Consider the following 22,780-nt stretch of genomic DNA (forward strand, 5'->3'; position numbering starts at 1 on the left):
TATAACACATTTTTATTAGGGAAATTGTTGATGGCAATAGGATAAATACATCACACAGGCACACATAAATGTAGATGAATTTAAATAAATACACCAATAAATAAATAAACATAAATATAAGGCTTGTAAACAATATGTGCAGTGACCAAAGACATGATTTATCTCTCAAATGTTTCCTCCAGCCTTGTTGGACACTATCTCACAATCCTCTCCATTCAGTAGCCTACAGCATCATTTGACAAATTACAGCATCAGACTTGTACCAAGATAGGCAGACTTTTTAGAGAAAATATTCTAGAAGACAAACAGAAAACAGAAAGTGACTGGCATAAATCCTCAAGGATGAGACCTAAACCCTCAGATAGACTCCTGAACCCTTCTCCATGAGGCTTGTGATGTAGGCTACAGAAAACAAATTCATAGAGCCATAATATATATTAAAAAAAAAGATCAGTAATATTACTTGCAATGAAGGCAGAATGAAGGTCACTTATGAACAGCTTACTACATAAGACAATATATTCTCTGTGCAGATTAGCTCAGTATCATATAATTCATACTCAAAATTAAAAGTATATTCCTTTTTTTCAGTGCTCACTCATACAGTCACACACAATTATTTACTTGGTCTGTTTGGTATCTATGAAATATTGTTAAAAATCTGGATCTTCATGCACAATCACATTCAATTTCATAAGCATCTGTTGCATAATAAATAACACAAAATGAAAAGGCAAAACAAGGGAGCAATTGTCTTCAAAAGGACTACAACATTCCCAATGATTCTTCAGGATGACTTACAGTTGTGCTTTACACACCCATGCTAAAGTTGACTAACAAGAGGAATTAAAAAATCATCTTTTGGAAATTGATCTTAATGGCTTAATTAAAATATATGGGGGGGAAGTGTGGGGGTATTTTAATTCCAAAGGCCAAGGGAACTTTATCAGGATGCATAGTATCCTGGATCCATGAAATAACTGTAACAATAACCTTCAAAAATAAAAATCTGCCTGGCTCTATGAGAATTTACCATAGGGGCGTGTATACTTATACTATTAACCTGTATTTTAAGGAAGGACATTTATTTATTTGCGATACATTATTCATTCACAGAAAATCTAATTCAAAGAAAATTGGTGTCCTTAAAGGTTGGATATTTCCTCATTTTTTTTCTTAAGGCATTAAGATCAATTTCCAAAAGATCATTTTTTTATTCCTCTTTTTAGTCAACTTTAGCATGGATGTGTGTAAACTTACCAGCATAACTGTATCATGGTAAATGTCACGGCTTTAGTAGGAGGCCCTTGTACACTAATAGCATACTAAGTTCAGCCCATTCAGTGCAATATTTTAGAGCTTTCATTGCAGTGCATGAGCTAAAACATGGCAAAGATGGAATTTCAGCTTTTCAGTGCAATACAGAGCTGAGTTGCCCTTCAGTGTACTCAATAACACTGCCACACCATTTTTTAGAAAACACATCTGGCAAGACCTCAAATTGGTCTCTCACTAAACAATTCAGCCACACTGCCACTCTTATAATTAAAATCAGTACCAAGAACTGCAGGAAGACGGAAAAACAATCACCTGCAAACTACCTTTTAGTGTCATCAGGTTGATAACCAGACAACTTCACGAGAGTGAAGGGGACCAGTTGAGAAACGTCAGGTCATCAAAGTGTTTTTTTTGATAGAAGGGCATGTGTCAGTGTCTTTTGCAGAGGTAAAAAAGTGACCTTTGGTCCATTTCTTGGGGTCAGCGGTGGGATTTCAGAGATGTTACTGTGATGGAAGCATTCCAAGAGGGTTTCATTTCCTTCCAATCTGTAGCGCTTCTGTGTTTTTAAAAATTGGGTTCTGATAAAGAGAGGTCTGGTCCTTCCCTGTAGAACCTCCCTCAATAAAACCGCTTTCGCCGGCTCTCCGACCAGTGGCTATAGAGAACCAGGCCCACCACAATTAGGAGAAAGAGGCCCAGCATGGAGAAGAGGGCAGTGAAGAAGATGGCTACCCCACTCATGCCTTCATTAGTGGTGTAGGCTGTCGATGAAGAGTGAGAAGGACAGGGACATCTATTAACATTATTGTGTGGCTCATACAGAATCTTCATAGTTGTCATCATCTTTTTAGTAATAGGTTCTAGACATGACAGAAGAATTTTCAGAACATCTTAACCTAAAACTAAGCCTTAATCTTAAAAAAAGAATGCATAAGTGAAAACTCTCAATTACTTTTAACACAAAAACCCCCACAGTATCTACAGATCTTATTGTTGTAGCTAAAATAGCTCATTCACATCCTCTCCTAAATCCAGTGCATGAATGCACTGAAGAATTCACATGGCTCTGAGGGACAGGACTTATGTCCCACAACATCTATTACACTTCATCTACTTAGCCCTGAGGCACAGATATTCATTCACACATCAGGAGACGGACTCTAGAACACATACGTCTCAGGAGGTCCACGTTGTCCACACTAGGGACCTTGATCTCTTCCTCCTCCTCTTCCTCCTCCAGTTTGCTGCGTAGAACTGTCAGCTGATAGAGCTTCAAGGAAATCAGGTCATGGTTGTCTGCAAACAATACACACACTTCTGTTACATGTATGCTAAGCACCAGAATCATTCACACACAGTAAATAATAAACTGGTTGTTAAAAGAAGTGCTGCCTTCAGCAAACAACTAAGAAAAACAATAAGTGTGCAATGGTCACTATATGGATATTTTACAAAGATGAACTAGTATCTCTTACAAAGGTTAAACTAACAACAATAACTACCCCTCGATTGATAACCTATGTGTGAAAGTCCCAATAAAAAAATGTTCCCATGTATTATTGTATTTCACAAAGCTTACTTTTCTTAGTATGTAAAGTATGTCTATGTCTGCATGGGAAAGTAAGAAACGAAATTTAAATTCTTTGTATGACCAGTGCATGTAAAGAAATTGACAATAAAGCCGACTTGACTTGACCATGCTTATCAGACCTAGTGGGTGTTCAGTACCTGAGAGGTCTCCAGTGAGAGCTGATGCCCCAAAGTAGTAGCCCTCTGGCAGCCGCACGCCAGGGATGTCCAGACAGTCCCTCCATTCATGCTGGCCATCAATATCAATCATGACCTTTTGCAGGGGAGTAAAAATGTCTTTATCAATAGTCAATACAGTCTGAACAATCGATACAGTCGGTCTGTCACTGACACTGTATAAGGTTTCTGTATGTGTGTTTGCATTCACGATCCCACTGCTAAACAGGGTCAGTTATCTGGCAAATTAGTAATTAAGGTATGGTGTATAAATGGATCATTAGTAAGTCTTTTTGTAAAAGAAGAATGTTAACTATATGAAGTCATGTTCAACTTAGTGTGACTGTGCTCCCATGCTCTAGGATTGTTTAAAATGTCCCTTACCGTTAGCCTGCGGCGTACATATCTGATGAAGAGGAAGGTGTCATGTTTGAGGTTGCGCACCATCGCGTTGCAGCCACCTAGCTCTGTGGGTCGTCCATCCCTATCGTGGTCATAACTTATGGTCCCATTCCCAATCATTGCAATAACATATGGGAAAATACGCTGATAAAACAAAATAGAATACATCAATAACATGACATAACTTCATGTAATTATTTGCTAAAATCAATAATATTACTGTTATGGAATTGTTATGATTTATGACATGCATGACATACCATATATGGAGATATACATATATAGCATGTGAGGACAATGTTACAAAGCATTTAGCACAATTGATTTGATCTGAATTGCACTGATGTTAGCAATTTCACATGCATTATTTATTTTTCATGAACAACACACTATAGTGCTGATTTTCAACAAAGTGAAATTTGTCCATCTGATGTCTGTGCTGAATCTGGAATATCCAGTGTCCTGTTATGTAATCTCATCAGCAACCTGCGACCACTTACTTCCAGTCGGAAGCAAGGCACAGAACACACATGCAGACCACAGATGTGACAGTCAACCTAGAGACAGTGACTAGATACAGAGGGGAAAGGGGCCCCAGTGAGAAACTAAATAAATGGGTGGGGCGGGGGGAGTGTGGTGGATAAGAGATGTGGGGTATGCTGTCTTCTGGGGTGGGGTGGTGTAGTACCTCGGAGCGAGGGGTGTACCTCTTCTTCTGTGCCTAGTCCCAAAAGGGTGCAACAAAACAACATTATATAGACCCTTCACGCAAGCCTCTGTCTATACCACCTGCTAACTGGAACAAGGTATGCCACAATGTCATTTTTATTGTGCTGTGCTTTCAACCGAAGTAACACTTACATACAAATACTTATCAGTGCAATAACCTATAATAACTAGTGTAATAACCGAACAGTGTTAACAACAACGGTTTTATGATTTACAATAATTATATATAATTATAATTTACAATGTGTTTTTCATTAGTTGGCCAAAGGTAAATAAATGATTTACTGAAAATAGATGGAGAGAAAACCCTTACCTCCAGGTACTTCTCCTCATTTGGGTATGTGTCAACAAATACCCCAAGACCTGTGAAGTTATCTTGATTGCCAAACACAGGGCCTGCAATGAAACATAAACACAATTTACATTTGTGTTGTCAATGACAATGATTTGCATTACATTTGAAGGAACATTCATAGGCTACTGCTTGACATCTGATTGGATGTTAATGTACCTGGCTCCATGCGTTCTTTAGTATACCAAATGGCCAGGCCATCACCATTGAGGTTCTTTTTGCCCTGGCCGTGGATTTTGAAGTGTACTTGGAGCTCCCAATCCTTGAGATGGCAAGGCTGTGATCACAATAGATTAGGAACATCAAAAAGAGAGACACGAGAAGAAACGTTCTCATTATTCGTCATGCTGAATGTTAACAGCTTTGTATTTTCCTGCCCTGTGTGTTAGTTCACAACTGAGGTCAATTAAAGATGTAGTCAAGTCATTTTTATTTATGTACTAGGTACTCACCATACGGCTCCACACCGCCCCCTGTTTGCTTTGCATGTCCGGTGTAAGCCGCACCTGGTCGATTGTTACCATAGCATCTCCCATCAGTTCCCAGTGAGAAGAGCCGGATGATCCAATACCTATGCAAAAAAAAAAACAACGGGATAGGGTTTTAAGAAGTTCTCATCGTGTAATTAACTAAAAGCTCTACAACAAGTTGCACGTAACGCTAGTAACATTGCCTCTGCGTCTGTGGATGGACTAAGCTGCAACTGGCACATCTGCTTATGAGTAGTCTAGGCAACAACAGCTATCTGCTTATACAAACAATGAAACTGCAACTAAATTGCCATTTTTTAAACGAATAGGCTGAATACGCACTGCGGTTACAGATGACAGAGAAGTGCCTATTCGAAAGACATAATATTGTGACGCTTGCTGTCAGTTCAACGGCCAAGTAGGCTATGTAAGCTACGGTAGCCTATTGCTTGAGCGGTACAGGCGGTCAGGCAGGCTACAGTGTTACTACCTTGGTATGGTTTGGAAAGAGAGTACTCTCTCTTGAGAAACTCCTCCATTTCATGCCCATCGTCTGAAAAGCAAGGACGCGCAATCAGGAGAAGCGCTAAATGTATCCAACGCATCATGATTGTTTTATTATCTTTGAAAATGGACTAGACTCCGATCTCTGCCTTGTTTCGATAATCCTCGGCACCGGTGGGGTCAGCCATTACTTTCCTCCTCCCACGGAACAGCACCCCCTAATGGATGTGATTGGCTAGTTACATGGCGCATTTCCATTGGTCTTCTAACATGTCTGTGAAGCGTTCTGGAACGTAGGCCTACTCCCCCTATATCCCACTGTTACATTTGAGGAAACTAATTTGCATTAAAGGAAACACAGGGCTGAACCTGCTTATCTTCTTTTATTATTATTTATTTATTTATTTATTTATATAAATCATAAATGCTTCAAGCCTAAAACCCAGTCTAAAATCGCTGGACAGAAAGTTGGATTCAGGCAAAAAGGACCGTCTGTTAGGCCTATTCATGGGTTTCATCAGGTCCTTTGCCACAGGTGTATAAAATAATCAAGCACCAGTTTATGAATGCAGACTGCATGGTGCTTGATTTTACACTTGCGGCAAGGAACCTGATGAAACTCATGAATAAGCCTAGTGGCATATTGTTGTGTTGTTTAGGTCTGTTTCTTAAAACCAATTGTGAAGCTTATGTCTTTTGTATTTTTTTACCAGTTCTCTGTTCTTGTTGCCAATGCATCTTTATAGAAAGTGAAAATGTTTATATATATTGACATCATAGCAGTAGCAAAGATCATCTGTAATGTTTGACAGTAGGGTATAGGACAAAAATACAAACCTACCCAAAAATGCAAATCTCATTCCTCTTGTGCACATGTTATTTAAAATTAGTAGTTAGTCTTCATTGGTAGGCCTAGTTAGTTACTATAGTTACTCTTCATTGGTTTCCTATAGCAGCCAGAATTAAATTAGAGAGAAGGATTATGACAGCTAACGAAAGAGGTAACACAACAGCTGGAGCCGGCATTTTTCGTCATGAAAAACTAGCTAGGCCTACTACCACTCCCGTCGATGCGTGTGATGTAGGCAGAAACTTGCTAATGAGGAGACACAGCAGTCAAAAAATCCTGCATAGAAATGCATGGGGTTAGCTTGTAACGCCATAGGCGTTGTCTACGCATATCACACCCCTTCCACGGCAAAACGTCGACATGTGAATACATTGAGCCAATCATGTGTTGTGTTGTGAATACATTGAGCCAATCTTGTAGCCTGGAAAATCCAGACCCTGATAATCTAGAAAGATTAAGGGTCTGGCAAAGAACAATGTAATGGCCCAACTCGAGGGGCGGCAACAAGCATGCATTTAAAAATCTCACTGCACGCAATTGGATAACACTAGACCATGTTTACTCTGAATGATTTCGGACTGCGACGCAATCTGATAACACTACACCCAATGTGTACTGTCCTCCAACGTTGCGCGCTGTCTTCATCAGTTTAGCTGGTTCCCAGGAATGTTGGGGTAAAAGTAACGTGCATCATTGCTCTTTGCCAGAGTGTCTCGCAGAGACAATTCCATTGTGCTCTTGCGAGAACTCTGGATTTCCAGGGTACCAATCTTGTGGTGTGTTGTGAAGACATCGTGCCAATCATGTGTTGTGATCTCGCCGCTGGAGCAAGATTGGTGTCATGAATCCTTGCACACACACATTTATAGATAGATAGATGTCAATAAGTCCCCAAAAAGCGTTGCAATATGGCCGCCGAGTGGAGGGACTTGCCATTAAAAGGACATTAAAAGGACTTTAATGTAGGTGAACTCTTGGCTACTAATGACACATCAAGTGGTATCCGATAGCTCACTCCACTGTGAAGGGGCACTCCCCAGCAAAGGGCACTTCAATGAAGTGGGTGAAAGGAAGAGTAACATGGGACATGGTCTAAATCCCTCACTCTGGCCTATAGGACTGGATCTGCATATTGCTAGATGACAGTCCAGACTCCTCTTCCTCATTGGTAGATTAAGTAGCCTAATAATCTATGGCCTTGTGATAGTTGGGGATTTTAAGACTCATCTGTTCACCTTGTACTTAATTAACTTAATTAATTATTGGTTATGGTTTGTAGATTATGAATATGAAAACTCATTATTTCATTGTTGATATTTTATATTGTTATCATATTGATAGACCTGTTGCTGTTATTAATACTAATATTGTTATGCGTAATTGTCTTTTTAACTCAAACTATAAGGCCTATTTTAACTGATAATGCAGTGCAATCAAGGCTACTGTAGAGTAACCTACCAGTGACTGTTGCATATGGAAATAATTATTGATAGACATAGACTAAAGCCAAATTAATCTATTAGTAGACATGATGTGATAATTAATTGAATAATAAGCTAATAAACTAGGTCAATTTTCTTCATGTGGTTTTCTTGCATGATGCTTGGTTATTTTTCGCTTTTCATGTCATCTGGTCACACGCAGATGTACCCTTAAGCCGTGCTGCATAGAGAACAGCTGAACCAAGAGACGGAATCTTTGGCTGAACCTGCTTGGGCTATCATAACGTTACCCTCAAGTTAGCTCCTTCACATGTTATGGGATAAGGACCATGGAGACACCACCAGAACAAACTAGCAAAGAAGTTGATATATATCGCGACACATGGGTCCGCTTTCTGGGTAATGTATACATCCGTATGAGTTCATATGCGATATGTCGTAGCTAGTGAGGTTATCGTTAACTGTTAACATTAACGTTAACGTTCTAGATCTCAAAAAGAATATCGACAGGGTTATGCAATCCTTGGTTATGGATGGACATGATGATAATTAACCAACGTAGCAGCAGCAGTGACAATGTTATCAGTTCCAGTGTTGTAGACTGCTCCACAAGGACATTGTGTTGCCAAGAATGTACAATATTTATTTGTAGCCTAGAATTCTAGCTTTTAACTGTTTGTGCTACAGTGTTGCCAAGCTAACTTGGTTAGCAAGCTAAGTTAGCTAACGTAATGGCATGGTTGAGTCATTTAACTTAGGGAACGCCCATAGACTAACATCATGTTTCACGATTCAATGAATGCAAAAACAAATAACACCACACCTTATGATAACAATAGGCACATTAGTCACTGACCGACCGTTCATGCTGTGCTAATCATACAGCCTATGGAGTTATTGTAGGCTGGAGCTCCTGTAACGTTTAGCCTATATTAAAACCTTTTCCAAAGTTGTATGTAACGTTTGGCTAACTTAACTGGTTGAGCCATAATCATGTTCAAATGAGCCATGTCATGTTCAAATGTCAAGTGAGCAGCTTAAACGCAGAATTGTAACTAAGGTTTAGACAAGGGAACAAGCTCACTGGAACTACTAGGCTAACCTCCGAAAAACACAAGGTAGCCTACGCCTACAAACTGATTTCCTAGTTCTGTTTTTTTTGCTAGTGCCATCACTGTTCATTAATTAATGGTAGCCTACTCAATAAGCCTGGCTACAGTAAATATAGGTTTTGCATATCGACGCTGCTTCCCTGATAGTGGCCCAAGGTGACTTTGACAAATGCATACTGTTACAAATTTGAAAGCTCAGGCTAGCTGGGTCCACCTGTACACAGTAAGCAGTCAACTCGTTACAATTACAAGGATACAAGGAAGTTTATTGTCACATGCATATAGTTACTGGAAGTAAGAAATGCAGTGAAATTATGTCTGGTGTCAGCCTATTTGTGCATTAATGGGGGGGGGGGGGGGGGGGGGGGGGGGTGTAAAAAGTGCAGTAGAAGAGGGGTTTAGTAGATTAAATGGCAAGGGCTGCATAAAAAAGGTGGGGGAGGATTGGGATTGGGTGGGGGGCACCAACAAGGAGCACCCAAGAGCAATTTCAAGAGCTTATATTTTTTTACACAGTGGCTTCAGGTGGCACACTCAACACTGTTCAGCAACTGAATAAAACACAATCTTCACATTGTTACTGCTGTTGTCTATCTTGTAGATAGACTATGGTTCTGTTGGATTATCCCACTCCTCAGGTCTATTCGATAGATAGATAGATAGATAGATACTTTATTGATCCCCAGGGGAAATTCAAGGTCTCAGCAGCATACATACAACACAAACACATTCTTTAACAGCAATTCTATTCTTTTTTAACTGAATAAATTACTTGAATTAACTCCACCCATTTCATTAATGTAAAGTGTAAGGTGAAACATGTAATGCCTACTGAATAGCTTCTGAATTTAATCCATCTTGCAAGCATATGAACAGGAAAAATGTGCACTGGATGTTTTGAACTGTATTGTCTTTTATCGTGTTCACAAATTGCCCTTGTAAAAGTGCCTTTTGAGTTGGCAGCAGATAAGAATTTAAGTAGATGACAAGGTGGACCGCTTGTATTTGCATTTCTGAAGATAAAAAAATACATTTTCATTTAGCCTAGTCACATTGTGGCAGATGCTTTTATCAAAGACACCTTCTTAAATCATGCACATAAACATATAGGCCTAGCACATTTCAATATAAATGCAATATAGCACATTTTATGCACATGGGCAATTCAGTGTGTTTACAAATAAAAAAACAACAACAACAAAAAACAGGTAAAGACAACCAAAGAATAGGCTAGCATTTGTATGAAGGCTTCACTCCTGCCTCATTTCCTTGCATATCTATTAAGTTTAGCCTTAATTTGAAACCTTAAGATAATCTCATATTTGCATTTTTTGTGTTTTCATGGTTTGGAGAAGGATGGCAGTACAGTCCAAGCCTATCAAACAAACATACCATCCAACGCACACACACACATACACGTGCACTCACACCCACACCACTGCCCACAAACGTTATTAGCCAAGCTGTCTGTGTGAGATCAACTACGGAGTAGCATTATTAAAGGCCATGACCCACTTTCAGGAAGGAAATATGTCAGAGGGGTTATTGCTTTTTATTAATATGTCTGAATAAAGCAGCATGTTTAATATAGCCACATGTTTGTTGTCCCACTGTACGCACGCCGCTTAGCAGCTCATGAGCGGAAATTTGAGTTATTACTTTGATATATTCTGGCACCAGCATCTGAGTCCTGCTTTGTAGAGGTGATTGGTGGGGGGATTTGGAAGCAAAGGGATGGGGGGTTGGTTCTAAATTGTTTAGAGAGGCTACAAACAATAGTGAGGTCGTTATTTTGGGGAGAGTTGTTAATTGCCCTCATTTCTTAAACTGGCATGTGCTGCTTGTGCCCTGTAGGCTATGCCAATGAGGTGGGGGAGGCCTTCCGTGCCCTGGTGCCTGTGAGTGTGGTGTGGGCCAGCTATGCTGTGGCCACGGCATACGTCTCCGCTGATGCTATGGACAAGGGCAAAAAGGCTGCTGTGGTGAGTATGCGTGTGTATGTGAGGGAGCTAATTCTGACTCCTGCTAAGCCAGTGATCCTTGAATGTCGCTGTTTAGGCAACATCAGATTTTTTTTATCTGTTGCCACCCGCATGTATTTTCCGCATCACATTGATGATGGAGAGTGTGATTGCCCTGAAGAGACTTATATAATGTTGTACATTATTTTATCACGATTTTTGCTGTGTGTCACAGAAATGTGCTAAACTGGCTGATTGCCATAGAGCCTGACAGTATCACATTTCCCAATGTCACATTGTCTTTGCCCTTTAGCTGTGGCGATTGGAAGAAAAAGCAGAAGTAAAGACCTCACCCTGTTAGTTTCCTCAGAATTACTCAATTTAGTAATAAAATAATATAGACAATGGGGCTCTGTCAACCGTACTTCAGGAATGGGTTTGAATGAAATGAAATGCTCTAGTTTTTGTTTGTTTTAATTTTTATAGAACTGTGGAGATGGGCAGGACATAAGTAGGGCTGAGATTATATTATATTATATTAGATTCCACTTTATTGTCATTGTGCAGAGTACATGTACAAAGACAGCGAAATGCAGTTTGTGTCTAACCAGAAGTGCAAAAAAGCAGAAAAGTGCAATTTGATATACAAAGTATAGACAGGTGGTGCATGGACAGAACAGGATATAAGTGCAGTGTAAACAGTATTATACAGTTGGTTTACAGAAGTTGGATTACAGTAATATAAATACAGTGTAAATATAAATATGTGCAATGTATTGTGCAGTAGCAGTAACATTATAAGAATAATATAGATATATGCAGTGTATTAACAGAATATATTATAAGAAAAACAGAATACATATGGGTATTTAGTATGAACCATATAAACAGATATGGAGAAAGGAGTAGGATCAGAAAATAACCAGGGGACCGACTGTGTACTACTTGTCCTGTCTATGCACCACCTGTCTATACTTTGTATATCACATTGCACTTTTCTGCTTTTTTTCACTTCTAGTTAGACGCAAACTGCATTTCGTTGTCTTTGTACTTGTACTCTGCACAATGACAATAAAGTTTAATCTAATCTAATCAGAGCTTCACTGGGCGCACAACTGAAGTGTTCCGTTTGGGAAGTACCCAACGCTCTCACATCTGGTGGCTTGATGGTGTTTTATGCCCCTAACATTGTCTTCTAGGCAGCGCTGCCACCATTGACTTAAAGGCACCTAAACCTAACCCTAACCTTACCCCATGCCTAACCATAGCGCCTTCCAGGCAGCGCTGCTTGAAGACAATGTTGGGGGCATAAAACACCAAGAAACCGTCTGGTGTAGCCAGTTCCAGTGATTATAATGGAAACTAATTGTTGCAGCATACGCTCCATAAACGGAATGCTTCAGTTGCAGCGCAGGCCCGGTGTAGCCTCACTGTAAGCCCTGACTGCTGTCAGATGGCTTATCATTTTTTTTCCCTTTTGGCCCAGGCGCATGGGGATAACCCTGGGAAGACGACACGGGTGGGCGTAGCCGTGGTGGACACCTTCATCTGGCAGGCCCTGGCATCCGTGGCCATCCCCGGCTTCACCATTAACCGCGTGTGCGCCGCCTCTCTCTACCTGCTGGGCCGGGGCACGCGCTGGCCTTTGCCCGTGCGCAAGTGGACCACCACCGCCATCGGGCTCTCCACCATCCCCTTCATCATCAAACCCATCGACAGGTTTGTGTGTGTGTGTGTGTGTTGTGTGTGTGTGTGTGTGTGTGTGTGTGTGTGTGTGTGTGTGAGAGAAAGAGAAAGAGAATTGAGTCAACTTACATCTGATACTCCTATGCAGATCATGGATTTATTGACTGTATTTTACTACACTTCCACAATTTACAGCTGGTTTCTAAACTGAGGTCAAATCAACATTAGGGCATGAATCCGTTTATTTTTGTGTGACCTTATTAGCTAAGCCTCTGGTAGGGCATGCTGCTGTCTTTCACAAGCAGTCTGTTCCATTAGCCTCCAACTGTCTCTGTCACTCAAACGTGCAGTTTGACATTTGTTCTTGAGGCTTTATTCCCAAGTGGTCTAAGCTAACTAAACTAAAGTAAGCAAACTAAAGTAAGCCAAATGCATTCAATGATACTTGTACACATACACCTTATTACCTTATTTATGAATATTATTATAGTATTATTATTATTATTATATTATTGTACCTTATTTATGAATATTATTATAGTAACATTTGGTGAGTGTTTTTGAAAACATGACTCTGATTTATGATGTGTGTGTGTGTGTGTGTGTGTGTGTGTGTGGCACTGACTTACAATGTTTTTATTAATTGTTTGAATGATGAGTTGTACCTAACTTTTGTTGCACTGGCTTACAGATCCGTCGACTTTCTGCTGGACTCTAGCCTCCGTAAGGTGTATGGTGGCGGGGAGAAGCACGAGTAAACTCTGTCTGAGCCACAGCCATTCACCCCTTACTCCCTGAACCGTGCCCTGGCCTCTGACAGGGCTTTCTCTTGATAACGCCTTCAAGTCGAGGAAACCTCACTGTGAAGCACAAAGCCATGCACCCCCTCCTCCCTCCTCAGCCTTTTGTCCCAGCTTGTACTAAACGGGCCTTAAAGTCTCCTCATCAAGGTGTGAGATCATATGTTATCATAAGTTAAATGTGGTTTCAGTGAATTAGTTTGTAGTAAACACATTGAATGTCTGTCAGAGAATCAGCATGTTAGTCTGCTGATTTGGGAGCCATCCGTTATATATTTGTCTTTAGTGTTTTAATCAATATATGAATGTTTGTAGGTTTTAAAAAACGGTTATACCTTTCTGTTGGTTGGGATGCACACCAACCAAAGGTAGGAATACTGTAACTGCAGTTATCATTAACCTCAGGTATCTGGGAGATACAATACTGGGTGTCAAGGAGGGTCAGGACTCCAAATATATGTTGACGTGGAACCATTACCCATGTACTATAGTTTGTATAATGCACAGAGCATTTTAGACTGTATTTAAACCACTGACCCTTGTACATTATGTCCTCATCAGATGATGCCAGTCAGTAGCAGCTATGCAGTTGCCCTGGGGGCAGTAATACTTCATTTTCATTCAGTAGACCATCCCATTACCATGTTACAGTTAAATATTACTGTCTAAGGGAATAGATTTGTCAGACATGTTCTTCTGTAGTTCTGAAGAAAGCTTTAGTAACCTCAAAGGAGCATTGTTATCAAATGATGCTAGATAGTACTCTAGGAACAGTAAGCCAAAATCTGAATAATGAACACCAAATATAAAAACATGGACATATTGCGGTTAGATTGACACTGTTGACTGCTGGGAAAGTTCAGCAAGACTTTCTGGCATTTTAAGCACACAGACATTTCCAAAGTAACACAAATCATTCATACATGACTGTGCTAGCAATGTGAAGGTCATAGGCTAAATTTCTTAGGTTGTGCTGAACTGAATTCATATGTTGGGTTTTTGGCTTACGTGTCATTGAGGTGCTTTAGAACTTCATTTACCAACATGTATCATCTTTTATTAAGTAGCCCTAGGCCAAGTTTTAGATTTGGGTTTTGTAAATGAAAAAATCCTGTAAATGATATTGCTTGGCAGATATTGGGGCTCAGAGGGATTATTATTTTGGATTTAGCAATGGATCTTAAAATGTTATATTGTTTTTAGAGAAGGTCCGTAATCAGATGATGTGTGTGGAAGCAGAATAAGTCGGACTGCACACATCTGACAAAACAAGTAAAGGACCTAGTGAGTAATTTGGAAGCACTTGATGCATGAAGGGAAAGTAAGCATCTTTGGTAATTCTATATAAAACATTTCAATGACGCACCCCTTTCCAGGGGTCCATATTATATTTGTGTGCTATGCAAGGTGTACCAAAGCTGTACAAAACTGATGTGCTGAAAACAGATAAAGGAATTATTCTATTTATTCTGAGCACTAAGGTGATATGATTTATATATTGAAAGACAACCTTAAAGAAGGGTATTGTTAAAAAAAAAACAGAGAGCAATAATATTAGAAGTAAGTAACGGTTGACATTTAGATCCATGTCCTTATTATAAAACAGGTATAAAACACATACCTTGGTTTCAGGGTTGTCATGTTTTCTGATGTTTGCATTTCATTTTTCTATTGTAAGCAAGTGAGTGAAGGGATTAAAAAACTTTGTTTACATTTGTTTTATTACCAGTATATTCAGTCTTGGAGTGGTTGTTAAAGTTTGAAAAATATTTCATTTACTAAGGTGCTTTGGGAATTCAAACCAGATAAGCATTTGGCCTTTTCAGCTGGCTCATGGCCTCATGACCTCATTTATGTTTGGGAACTTAAACTGTACATGTTGTAAAATAATATACTGTAACAAATATCTTCAAATACAGCACCAAACTGTGTTACAATAAACAATGTGAAAAAATGTGTTAAAAATGGTAAAACTGTATACAAAACGTTACAGCTTTTTATCAATGCAAGGTTTTATTTTTCCACCTGTAACATGTCATGTACCATTAAATAAATACATTTCTAAACTGGCCTGTAACCTCTTCAGTTTTACCATTCATATTTTTTAGGGCATTTTTGGTGTTAGTATTTTATAAAGTTTGGAACAGTCAGAGTTGTGAGGTTCCATCTGTGTGTTAGTGGGTAGGCTGTGATGGTAACAAATTATAAGATTGATTTTTGCTGATGACAAGGGAGAAACCATTCATGAGATAATAATTCACATTCACTGCTTCATCAGATAGCACACAAGCTTGTCTTAAATGCAAATAACAAGCTTGATAATAATTAGTCAAATAATAGGCTACATTTTGAAATGACCATGTGTTAAATGCTGAATGTTAGCGCCCTTAATATAAAGAGTGTCATATTATTGTCTCATTTATCATTTACTAAATGGAACAGCATGTTTTGATCGGTCATGTTTTAGCATAAAAGTGTACCTGATACAGGCTTTAAAGCCCAGAGACAGTCTGCATTTAATCACATGAGCTTGCGTTCCAAAACACATCCAGCTGTAATTGATTAATTGTGTCTGCACTGAGCTTCTTGAATTGATTAATTGGGTCTTGTTGGAGGCAGATCTTGGTAGGCTTCCAGCTGCCGCCCATCATTTTGATTTACTTTACTATCATTAGCTGACAAAAGCCGAGCAGTGTCAACACTGTCAGTAGGGCCAAAAGATGTGCTTTCTACAGCAAGGCGTCATTTTGATCCTGGTTGCAGCTTGCCTTGCTCAAGATGGTAATACAGTCATATACCTGTGTAATGTAAATTAACTCTGTTTTTATTTAGTGAATTAATCATGAAAAGTTCCTTGATTTGGTTGTAGGTGTCAATTACCATAACGAGTGACTTAAACCTGAGAACCTATTCCTCTGAGACCTATAAGGCGTTTGCGTGAGCTAATGTTAAAATAGAATGGAAGTTAGTTTTTAATTTTCTGATTTTCAGGAGGTTTTAATTTGGACTGTAGACCTGATGCAGTCACAATAAAATGGCCCCAGAAACTGACGCAAGAGCAAGTCCAAAACCCGTATATGTTTCTCCTGGGTAACTGTCTCCCCTCAAGTGTGAATGAGGATGGGGTGCTCTTCCATGTTGGATTTAACGACTGTCTCTTCCAGAGAGCGGTAAGCCTGCAAACTATTTGTGACCTATCAAGAATTGTAGGCTTATCAGTTCACTGAATCTTATTCCTTTTTTTTTTTTTTTGCTTTTCAGGTGTTTGAAGATAAGATCATCTTCATGAATTTGCTATCCTACAGACCAAACTCTGCAGTTCCATCTGTATTTCATATTGTGGATTGTGTTTTTGACCGGTGTGTGTGTGTATGCAAACAGCGTAGGTTTGAGTGACTATCCATGCTCTGGTGGCTGTAACACTTGATCCTTGTTTATGTTCCGTAGGCCTGCATTGTTGGCTGCTCAGCCAGGCATACCGGGGACAAATGAAGAGAAAGCGGTTTTCAGCATGGAACTAATGAATGGTTAGTGGATGTGGTTGTCACTGTACTTTTCTCTTGCTCTCTGAGGCAAATACTCTTTTAACCTCACATTGGCTGGGTTGTTATGACCGTTTTAATGGTATCAGCAACCAAATATGGTCCTTTCAGAGGCAGGTGGGCTGGCTTAGATCTGCAACAAATTAACTAATGCACAAAAATGAGTGGCAAATGTGTTTTAGTGCCAGACTTGGGTCCTCAGACTTAAAGTACAGCTCTGACATGGGTGCTTTGGCTCATCCTGGCAAACCTGATGAGAGCTGGTGTAACTTTGCTTTATTTAAAAGGCCATTTTGCCATCCACACCTCAAAAGAAATGTGACTTGGATCAACTAAAAGATTTGTGTTTTGGTTGCCGCATTATGTCTGTGCCATTAGTCAAATACTATGGGGTTTTTTTTTTGGTCCATTTGATGCCCTCTTTGATTTTTATGCTGCTCCAGATGACTACAGTGGCCCAGCGCCCTCCACTACCTTTACCGTGGGCTCCAAGATCTCGCTCAGGGCCACCGTGGCTGTACGGACAGATGAACCACAGCAGATCTTCCTGAATGAGTGTGTTATGACTGAGTCTTCAGACCCATACCTGGCCAACGAGACCTACACTATAATCACAGACGAAGGGTAGGCATGTTCTGCTGCTCAGGGTGTCTCCATCCATCAGAAATGCACTTGACAGTAAGGGGCCGTCTAAAGCTAAAAGAGCACTTCGATACAGATCTCTATGAATAGGGAAAACGGCCCAAAAAATGCTTTACCCCTGGTTTAACACCATTATGTTATTTATGAATTAAGTGTCCTAGTTAATCAAAGCTTTACCTCTGGTTTTACACCATTGATATGTTATGTGTCTTCATCAATACCCATGTTGCCACCATATTTGCCCATGTTTAGCTATGGCTGTGTCATGCATCCTCTCCACCCTGATTTGAGCTTTTAATCACTAAACATAATTCTCCTAATTAAACGCAGGGAGGGGAATCCTGAAATTCTGAGTTCTCTACAACCTAAGTGTACATGTTCTACTTGTTGTGGCAATGCTTTACACCAAACCATTTTATAACTAAACAAACTGGGCAGTTATGCAAAATATCAGCTTAACATATATTCTGAATGTCACAAAGGTTAACTGAATATTGTAAATGTTTTATTTGTCTTTTCCAAGGTGTCTACTAGAAAGCAAATATGGAAACGCAACATTTCTGCCCAGAGAGAAACCCTCTGAAATCCGTCTTTCTCTAGCTGCATTCGGCTTTGCTGACACAGAGGAGGTGTGAATTTAAATGCATCCTTGTGTGTATGCCTCGTTGACATTTACGCACTGACTTGCATTTTGAACTTCATTGATACTCCATGTTCCCAGGTCTACCTCCACTGCAAGCTGGTTTCATGGCAGGCCCAAAACCTCGATGTTGACATGAAGGCCTGCTACTACAGGAAGGACGAGCGGAAATGGGAGCTGCTCGATGATCCTTCTCGAAGTGATCTTTGCAGTTGCTGTGACTCCATATGCCAACAAAGAGCAAGTACGTTCAGTTATTTAATTGCCCTTTTTCAAATGTTGGGATACCCTCAAGTCTCCCACTCAGTTTGAGTCTCTTTCAATTGTATTTTCTCCAGGAGGACTGTGGCAGAATGTTGCAGTTGGTCCTATAAGAATTCTCCATGAGTCAAGGAAAGATTCCACTTGGAAAGGTCCAGAAGGTTTGTTTTGCATGCATACGCCAACATATGTAATGCTGGTGTGGAAATGTAATGAAGAAAATTTGTATTTGTTGTATAATATTTGTGTGTGTATTATCTATATAATAATAATAATAATAATAATAATAATAATAATAATAATAATAATAATAATAATAATAATAATAATAATAATAATAATAAAAAAAAAAGTCTCTGCCGTTTTCTACATGTAAATATTTGTACTTTATTTCAGGTTCAACCGTATTCTGGCTCCTCGTCGTGGCTGTGCCTGTGGTCTTACTAATTGCAACGGGAACTCTGGCACTGAGCTATTATCTCTGTATATGGAGGGGTGGCAGGCTTGGGTACCGTCCCAGCAGGGACCTATTAAATAAATATTAACTAAGGAACTCTGATTGTCATTCTTCCCCCCCCCCCCCCCCCCTTCAAATGAGTGGTTGTAATGGCTGTTGAATTCTATTTCGAACGTAATTACTTTTTAGCTGGCTATGAACTATCACTGAATGTCAAAGAGAAAGCATCTAATATTAGCAGTGCCTTATATTAGTTTAATGAGATCCATTGCCTCCCATAATGGCTAAATGTGTTTAATATTCAATGGTTCAATGTCTGGAGCCAAAGACGCATGTAAGAACATTGAATAAAGTCCTTACTTCATATTGCTGAACTTGATTCTGTACATTTCCCTCGCTCTTTTAAAGACAACACTGTGATTATTTTCGGAATTTTAACACCTCGGTCTTTTAGCCATGTTACCTGACTAAACAGAAAAGAATACCCTTGACCTTGTCAGTACAGTTCGCTGTTTAATCCACAAGGGGGCTCCGCGATCACTACTGTATCAATTGTGCGCCTGTCAAAGACGAGAGCCTGCATGGCTGGTTTACGCAGCCAGCGATTCCAGGAGTTGGCAGCGAGCGGATCTCCTGGGAAAGCCTGGGTTTGATGCACACGGTGGAAAAAAATGTCTCAACAGAAGGACGCGGCAGGGGAGGGGCGCATAAAAATGAAGTGGATGGAGAGGGAAAGCAGTTGTTAAATGGATGCAGCCGCCTTGTGTTCTGATCATTTGCAGTTGCATGCGCATTTGTTGTTAAAAGCTAATAAATGTGTTTTCATGAAGGTGATGCAATCAGGCAGTTTAGAGTCAGCCCAAACATAGAAGTCGTTATTGGGTTCTTATTAACAATCATTAGCCTACAAGATGGAGTAGGCCTATGCTAGCCTATTGTCACAGCATCAGCAACACAGACAGAAGTTTAAACCCGGTTACCCACCTCTCCACACGGGCCTTTTAAATTATTTCCCATGATGAATATAACTTCAATCTTCATTTGTATTGTTTTTTATTATTTACCCAATTGGATCTTAGTTGGAGCCAAAATAATTGACAGTAAAACTCCTCTGAGCCAAGAGGCAATAGCCCATTAACGCATAGGCGACATCTTACTGAATGCTTCTGAAGGCTGGAGAAATGAGGTGAGCTCACTATGCCGCCACAACCATCATCAACAATCTCTCTCTCACCGTTTCCCCGAGCGCCCATCTTTCTCTCCAAACCCCTGTATCCCCGTGTTTCGTTTCCTCCACTTTTCCTTGCCTGCGGCTGCCCCTTTTTTCCCGCTCATTAGAATAATTGAAATTCTGCTGCTATTGGCATGTTCGGGAAGGGCGAAGCAGTAACAACTGCGGCCACAGCGGGAACATGTAGTGGTGCGCAGCTAAGAGTAATGTTTTAATTCGGTTGTGAGAAAGGCGGTCCCAGATCAAATCCACAAACATTTATTATGAGGCACCCCTGAGCAATATCAGGTCACATTAGGAGGCCCAAGGAGACAAAGAGCTGATGAATTGAATTAATCTCTCCGCCAGTGATGGATGGGGGTGTTCAGAGGGGCTAGGAGAATGGGAACATTGTTCATCTGTCACTTCGATGGCCACAGACCTCTTTGATTTGTGCCTTGTATTGAAGGCCACAAGTGGGCAAGAGGGTTCCCCTTCACCCCTATGTGTGTTCATACACACAAACACATGCACAACAGAAGACTGTTGAAGCTGCAGACATCCACTTGCTCTATCACAATTCCTCAAGCTCCTTAGAAGAATGGTTTTGCTAGAATAACTCAGACAGTTCCCTATACTAGAAAAAATGAATATGCATGTTAAATTGGAAAGAGATATGAATGTCAGATAAAATACAACTCTAGTGGTAATAAAACCATTAGCACCAATATTATTTTGTGCTGCTGTTATTATAACTGTGAACGAAAAAAGAGAGACCCTTTAGCTGGAAATAAGAAATTATTCATCCAGACTGATCAGTCATTTCGGAGACATTCAGGGGATTTGTCCCCTTTGATCTGCTGCTCCTGTGCAATTGTGAAGACATCCCTATTCAGCGTGCCAGTCTTTCTCTCTCTTTTCACCCTGTAAATCTCTCCTTAAAGACACAGTCGGTCTCCCCCTCCCCTCTGTCACAACTGAAGCCCCTGCCGCCTGCTGCTGCTCAAATGGGGATGGATAAGAGTTTTGTGACTGATGCTCTGACTGCCAGCAGTATTGAGTTTTAGCATTACATGTACTGTGTGCTGTTGTGGAGAAAACGGATACTGTATATCATTCAATAATAATGCCGCTGATCACAACTCGTTGTCTCTTGGTCAGGGGTGGGCGAGAGGTCACTCTGGAGGTAATAAGTAAAGTGTTTTATCTAAACAGGCTTAATTTATTGAGGTCAGCTTAAGGCTAAGACCAGTTTTCCTCATGGGGAAATTAAGTGTGGGGTCCAGTGGCTGTGAAAAGAAGACTGGTTGAGAGACGTTAGAGCCTCATGACATCTTGTACGGAAATTAAAATCGGAACAATTAATAAATCCTTTCACTTGCTCCCAGGGATCCCTATACCATAGTAGGGTTTGATTCAGGTCTGTATATAGGATGCATGTGTAAATATGGGGGCAAGTATAAACATTATCGAAAGGCGGTCTGAACACACAGGAAAGATCAGGTGTCAAGCACATCTAAATTTCAGCCGTGATAGAAAAAGGAGCAGAAGCACGCAAATTCCAGAGTGGTCAGATAACAGAGCAGTAAATAGCACTAAATCAATAATGGATGAATGCAACAGACTCAGAAGGATGAGGAGGAGATCAATAATCTGGTGTCTGTCCACAGCCTGTGTGCAGCCAATGTGGCCATGTGAAAATCAGTGAGTTTGACAAGGTGTTGACCATTTATTAAATACAAAACAAGTAGCTTTCTGTATAAGGTTAGGTTATCGTGCAAAACAAAACACTCTCAGGGTCTGACAAGAACTGTGAAGAATACCAGAAGAATTTAGGAATATTTACTGGTGTAATGATGAATGTTGTATATAGGCTCAAAAATGGATGTGCCGCTATAGTGACAAAGGACTTCCGAACAAATCACGCAGGCAAATGCCGACAGCACTGTTTGGGGCCTGTATGAAAGGGGAAAAGCCTTCTGAGATATGATTGCTGGCACAAGCTAAACGGATGGGGATAAGTGGTAGACCGCAATCTGCACAACAGAAGCGGGGCCAAAAACAAATGTATCTAAAGCATTAAGTGAGTAATTTCACTCACCGTAATTAAAACACTGTTTTTTCTCTTCTCTGAGCTCAGAGACAAACATTGGGAGCGCCGACGAAGGAATGTGAAAAGTACATAAAATTAAATAACCACCATATGCCAGAAATAATGCCAAATCAAGGGGAATTATATTGGGCACAGCAGACTAGATGCAGATTGAGAGTACCTTGGCAAGGGTTGCACATTCCTTTCAAAAACACAGACACGCATGGCATTAATTAGCAGCCCAAGTCATAAACAACAGGGAGACAAAGACACTCGTCATTCATCAGAGGAAAGTCAGACAGCAGTTCTGTTTTATGAGGAGCTGGAAATTAACAAGAAATTGTTTAGGAAGGGAGAGAAAAAACACACATTGACTACAAAGAAAGAATTAAACACAAAGACGGTTTTAAAACTATTGATCCTCTCCGTGGCATTGTGGAGTCGTGGGGGGAAATAGGGGACTGAGGCAGGAGGTTGATGAGTTTGCTACCGGGGCAACGACGGTCTTACGAAAGGGCTCAGGACCTCTAGCCAGCCCTAGTGCCTTGGGAAGTGGCCCTGAGTGGCTCTCTCTCTCTCTCTGGCTGGACCACTATAATTT

The 22,780-nt window shown here is 40.3% G+C and overlaps 3 protein-coding genes across 4 annotated transcripts; 2 read left to right on the forward strand and 1 right to left on the reverse strand.

Moving 5' to 3' along the window:
* Positions 1-15: 15 nt before the first annotated feature.
* lman2la (lectin, mannose-binding 2-like a) lies at positions 16-5,688 on the reverse strand. Its single transcript, XM_042059738.1, has 9 exons — positions 5,471-5,688; positions 4,963-5,081; positions 4,670-4,787; positions 4,472-4,554; positions 4,118-4,150; positions 3,412-3,573; positions 3,010-3,124; positions 2,455-2,577; positions 16-2,042 (listed from the first exon to the last, which is right to left on the reverse strand). Exons 1-9 carry the CDS (start codon positions 5,586-5,588, stop codon positions 1,900-1,902), a joined length of 1,014 nt encoding a protein of 337 aa, XP_041915672.1. The 5' UTR covers positions 5,589-5,688; the 3' UTR covers positions 16-1,899.
* A 2,310-nt stretch (positions 5,689-7,998) lies between these two features.
* mtfp1 (mitochondrial fission process 1) lies at positions 7,999-15,405 on the forward strand. Its single transcript, XM_042059761.1, has 4 exons — positions 7,999-8,175; positions 10,743-10,870; positions 12,336-12,568; positions 13,227-15,405. Exons 1-4 carry the CDS (start codon positions 8,106-8,108, stop codon positions 13,291-13,293), a joined length of 498 nt encoding a protein of 165 aa, XP_041915695.1. The 5' UTR covers positions 7,999-8,105; the 3' UTR covers positions 13,294-15,405.
* Positions 15,406-15,971: 566 nt separating this feature from the next.
* On the forward strand, positions 15,972-18,973 carry LOC121680373 (zona pellucida sperm-binding protein 3-like). 2 transcript variants are annotated; one of them, XM_042059732.1, is made up of 9 exons: positions 15,972-16,116; positions 16,327-16,505; positions 16,597-16,694; positions 16,783-16,862; positions 17,321-17,501; positions 18,043-18,148; positions 18,241-18,403; positions 18,498-18,581; positions 18,817-18,973. In XM_042059732.1, exons 1-9 carry the CDS (start codon positions 16,056-16,058, stop codon positions 18,963-18,965), a joined length of 1,101 nt encoding a protein of 366 aa, XP_041915666.1. In that variant the 5' UTR covers positions 15,972-16,055; the 3' UTR covers positions 18,966-18,973. The 2 variants fall into 2 exon arrangements, with proteins under 2 accessions (XP_041915666.1, XP_041915667.1); XM_042059733.1 differs by lacking the exon at positions 16,597-16,694.
* The last annotated feature ends 3,807 nt before the right edge of the window (positions 18,974-22,780 follow it).

This window comes from Alosa sapidissima, chromosome 13, assembly GCF_018492685.1.
Source record: "Alosa sapidissima isolate fAloSap1 chromosome 13, fAloSap1.pri, whole genome shotgun sequence".
In the NCBI taxonomy this organism is placed as follows: domain Eukaryota; kingdom Metazoa; phylum Chordata; class Actinopteri; order Clupeiformes; family Clupeidae; genus Alosa; species Alosa sapidissima.

Bases quoted from the DNA above. Each gene is read 5' to 3' on its own strand.
- mtfp1 (XM_042059761.1), top strand. From the start codon at position 8,106: ATGGAGACACCACCAGAACAAACTAGCAAAGAAGTTGATATATATCGC. The intron at 8,176-10,742 runs GTAATGTATACA...TGTGCCCTGTAG, and splicing joins CACATGGGTCCGCTTTCTGG to GCTATGCCAATGAGGTGGGG. The intron at 12,569-13,226 runs GTTTGTGTGTGT...ACTGGCTTACAG, and splicing joins ATCATCAAACCCATCGACAG to ATCCGTCGACTTTCTGCTGG.
- LOC121680373 (XM_042059732.1), top strand. From the start codon at position 16,056: ATGTGCTTTCTACAGCAAGGCGTCATTTTGATCCTGGTTGCAGCTTGC. The intron at 16,695-16,782 runs GTGTGTGTGTGT...TATGTTCCGTAG, and splicing joins GTGGATTGTGTTTTTGACCG to GCCTGCATTGTTGGCTGCTC. The intron at 17,502-18,042 runs GTAGGCATGTTC...GTCTTTTCCAAG, and splicing joins ACTATAATCACAGACGAAGG to GTGTCTACTAGAAAGCAAAT.
- lman2la (XM_042059738.1), bottom strand. From the start codon at position 5,588: ATGATGCGTTGGATACATTTAGCGCTTCTCCTGATTGCGCGTCCTTGC. The intron at 3,125-3,411 runs GTAAGGGACATT...CCCCTGCAAAAG, and splicing joins ATGTACGCCGCAGGCTAACG to GTCATGATTGATATTGATGG. The intron at 2,578-3,009 runs GTACTGAACACC...TATTGTTTGCAG, and splicing joins TCTCACTGGAGACCTCTCAG to ACAACCATGACCTGATTTCC.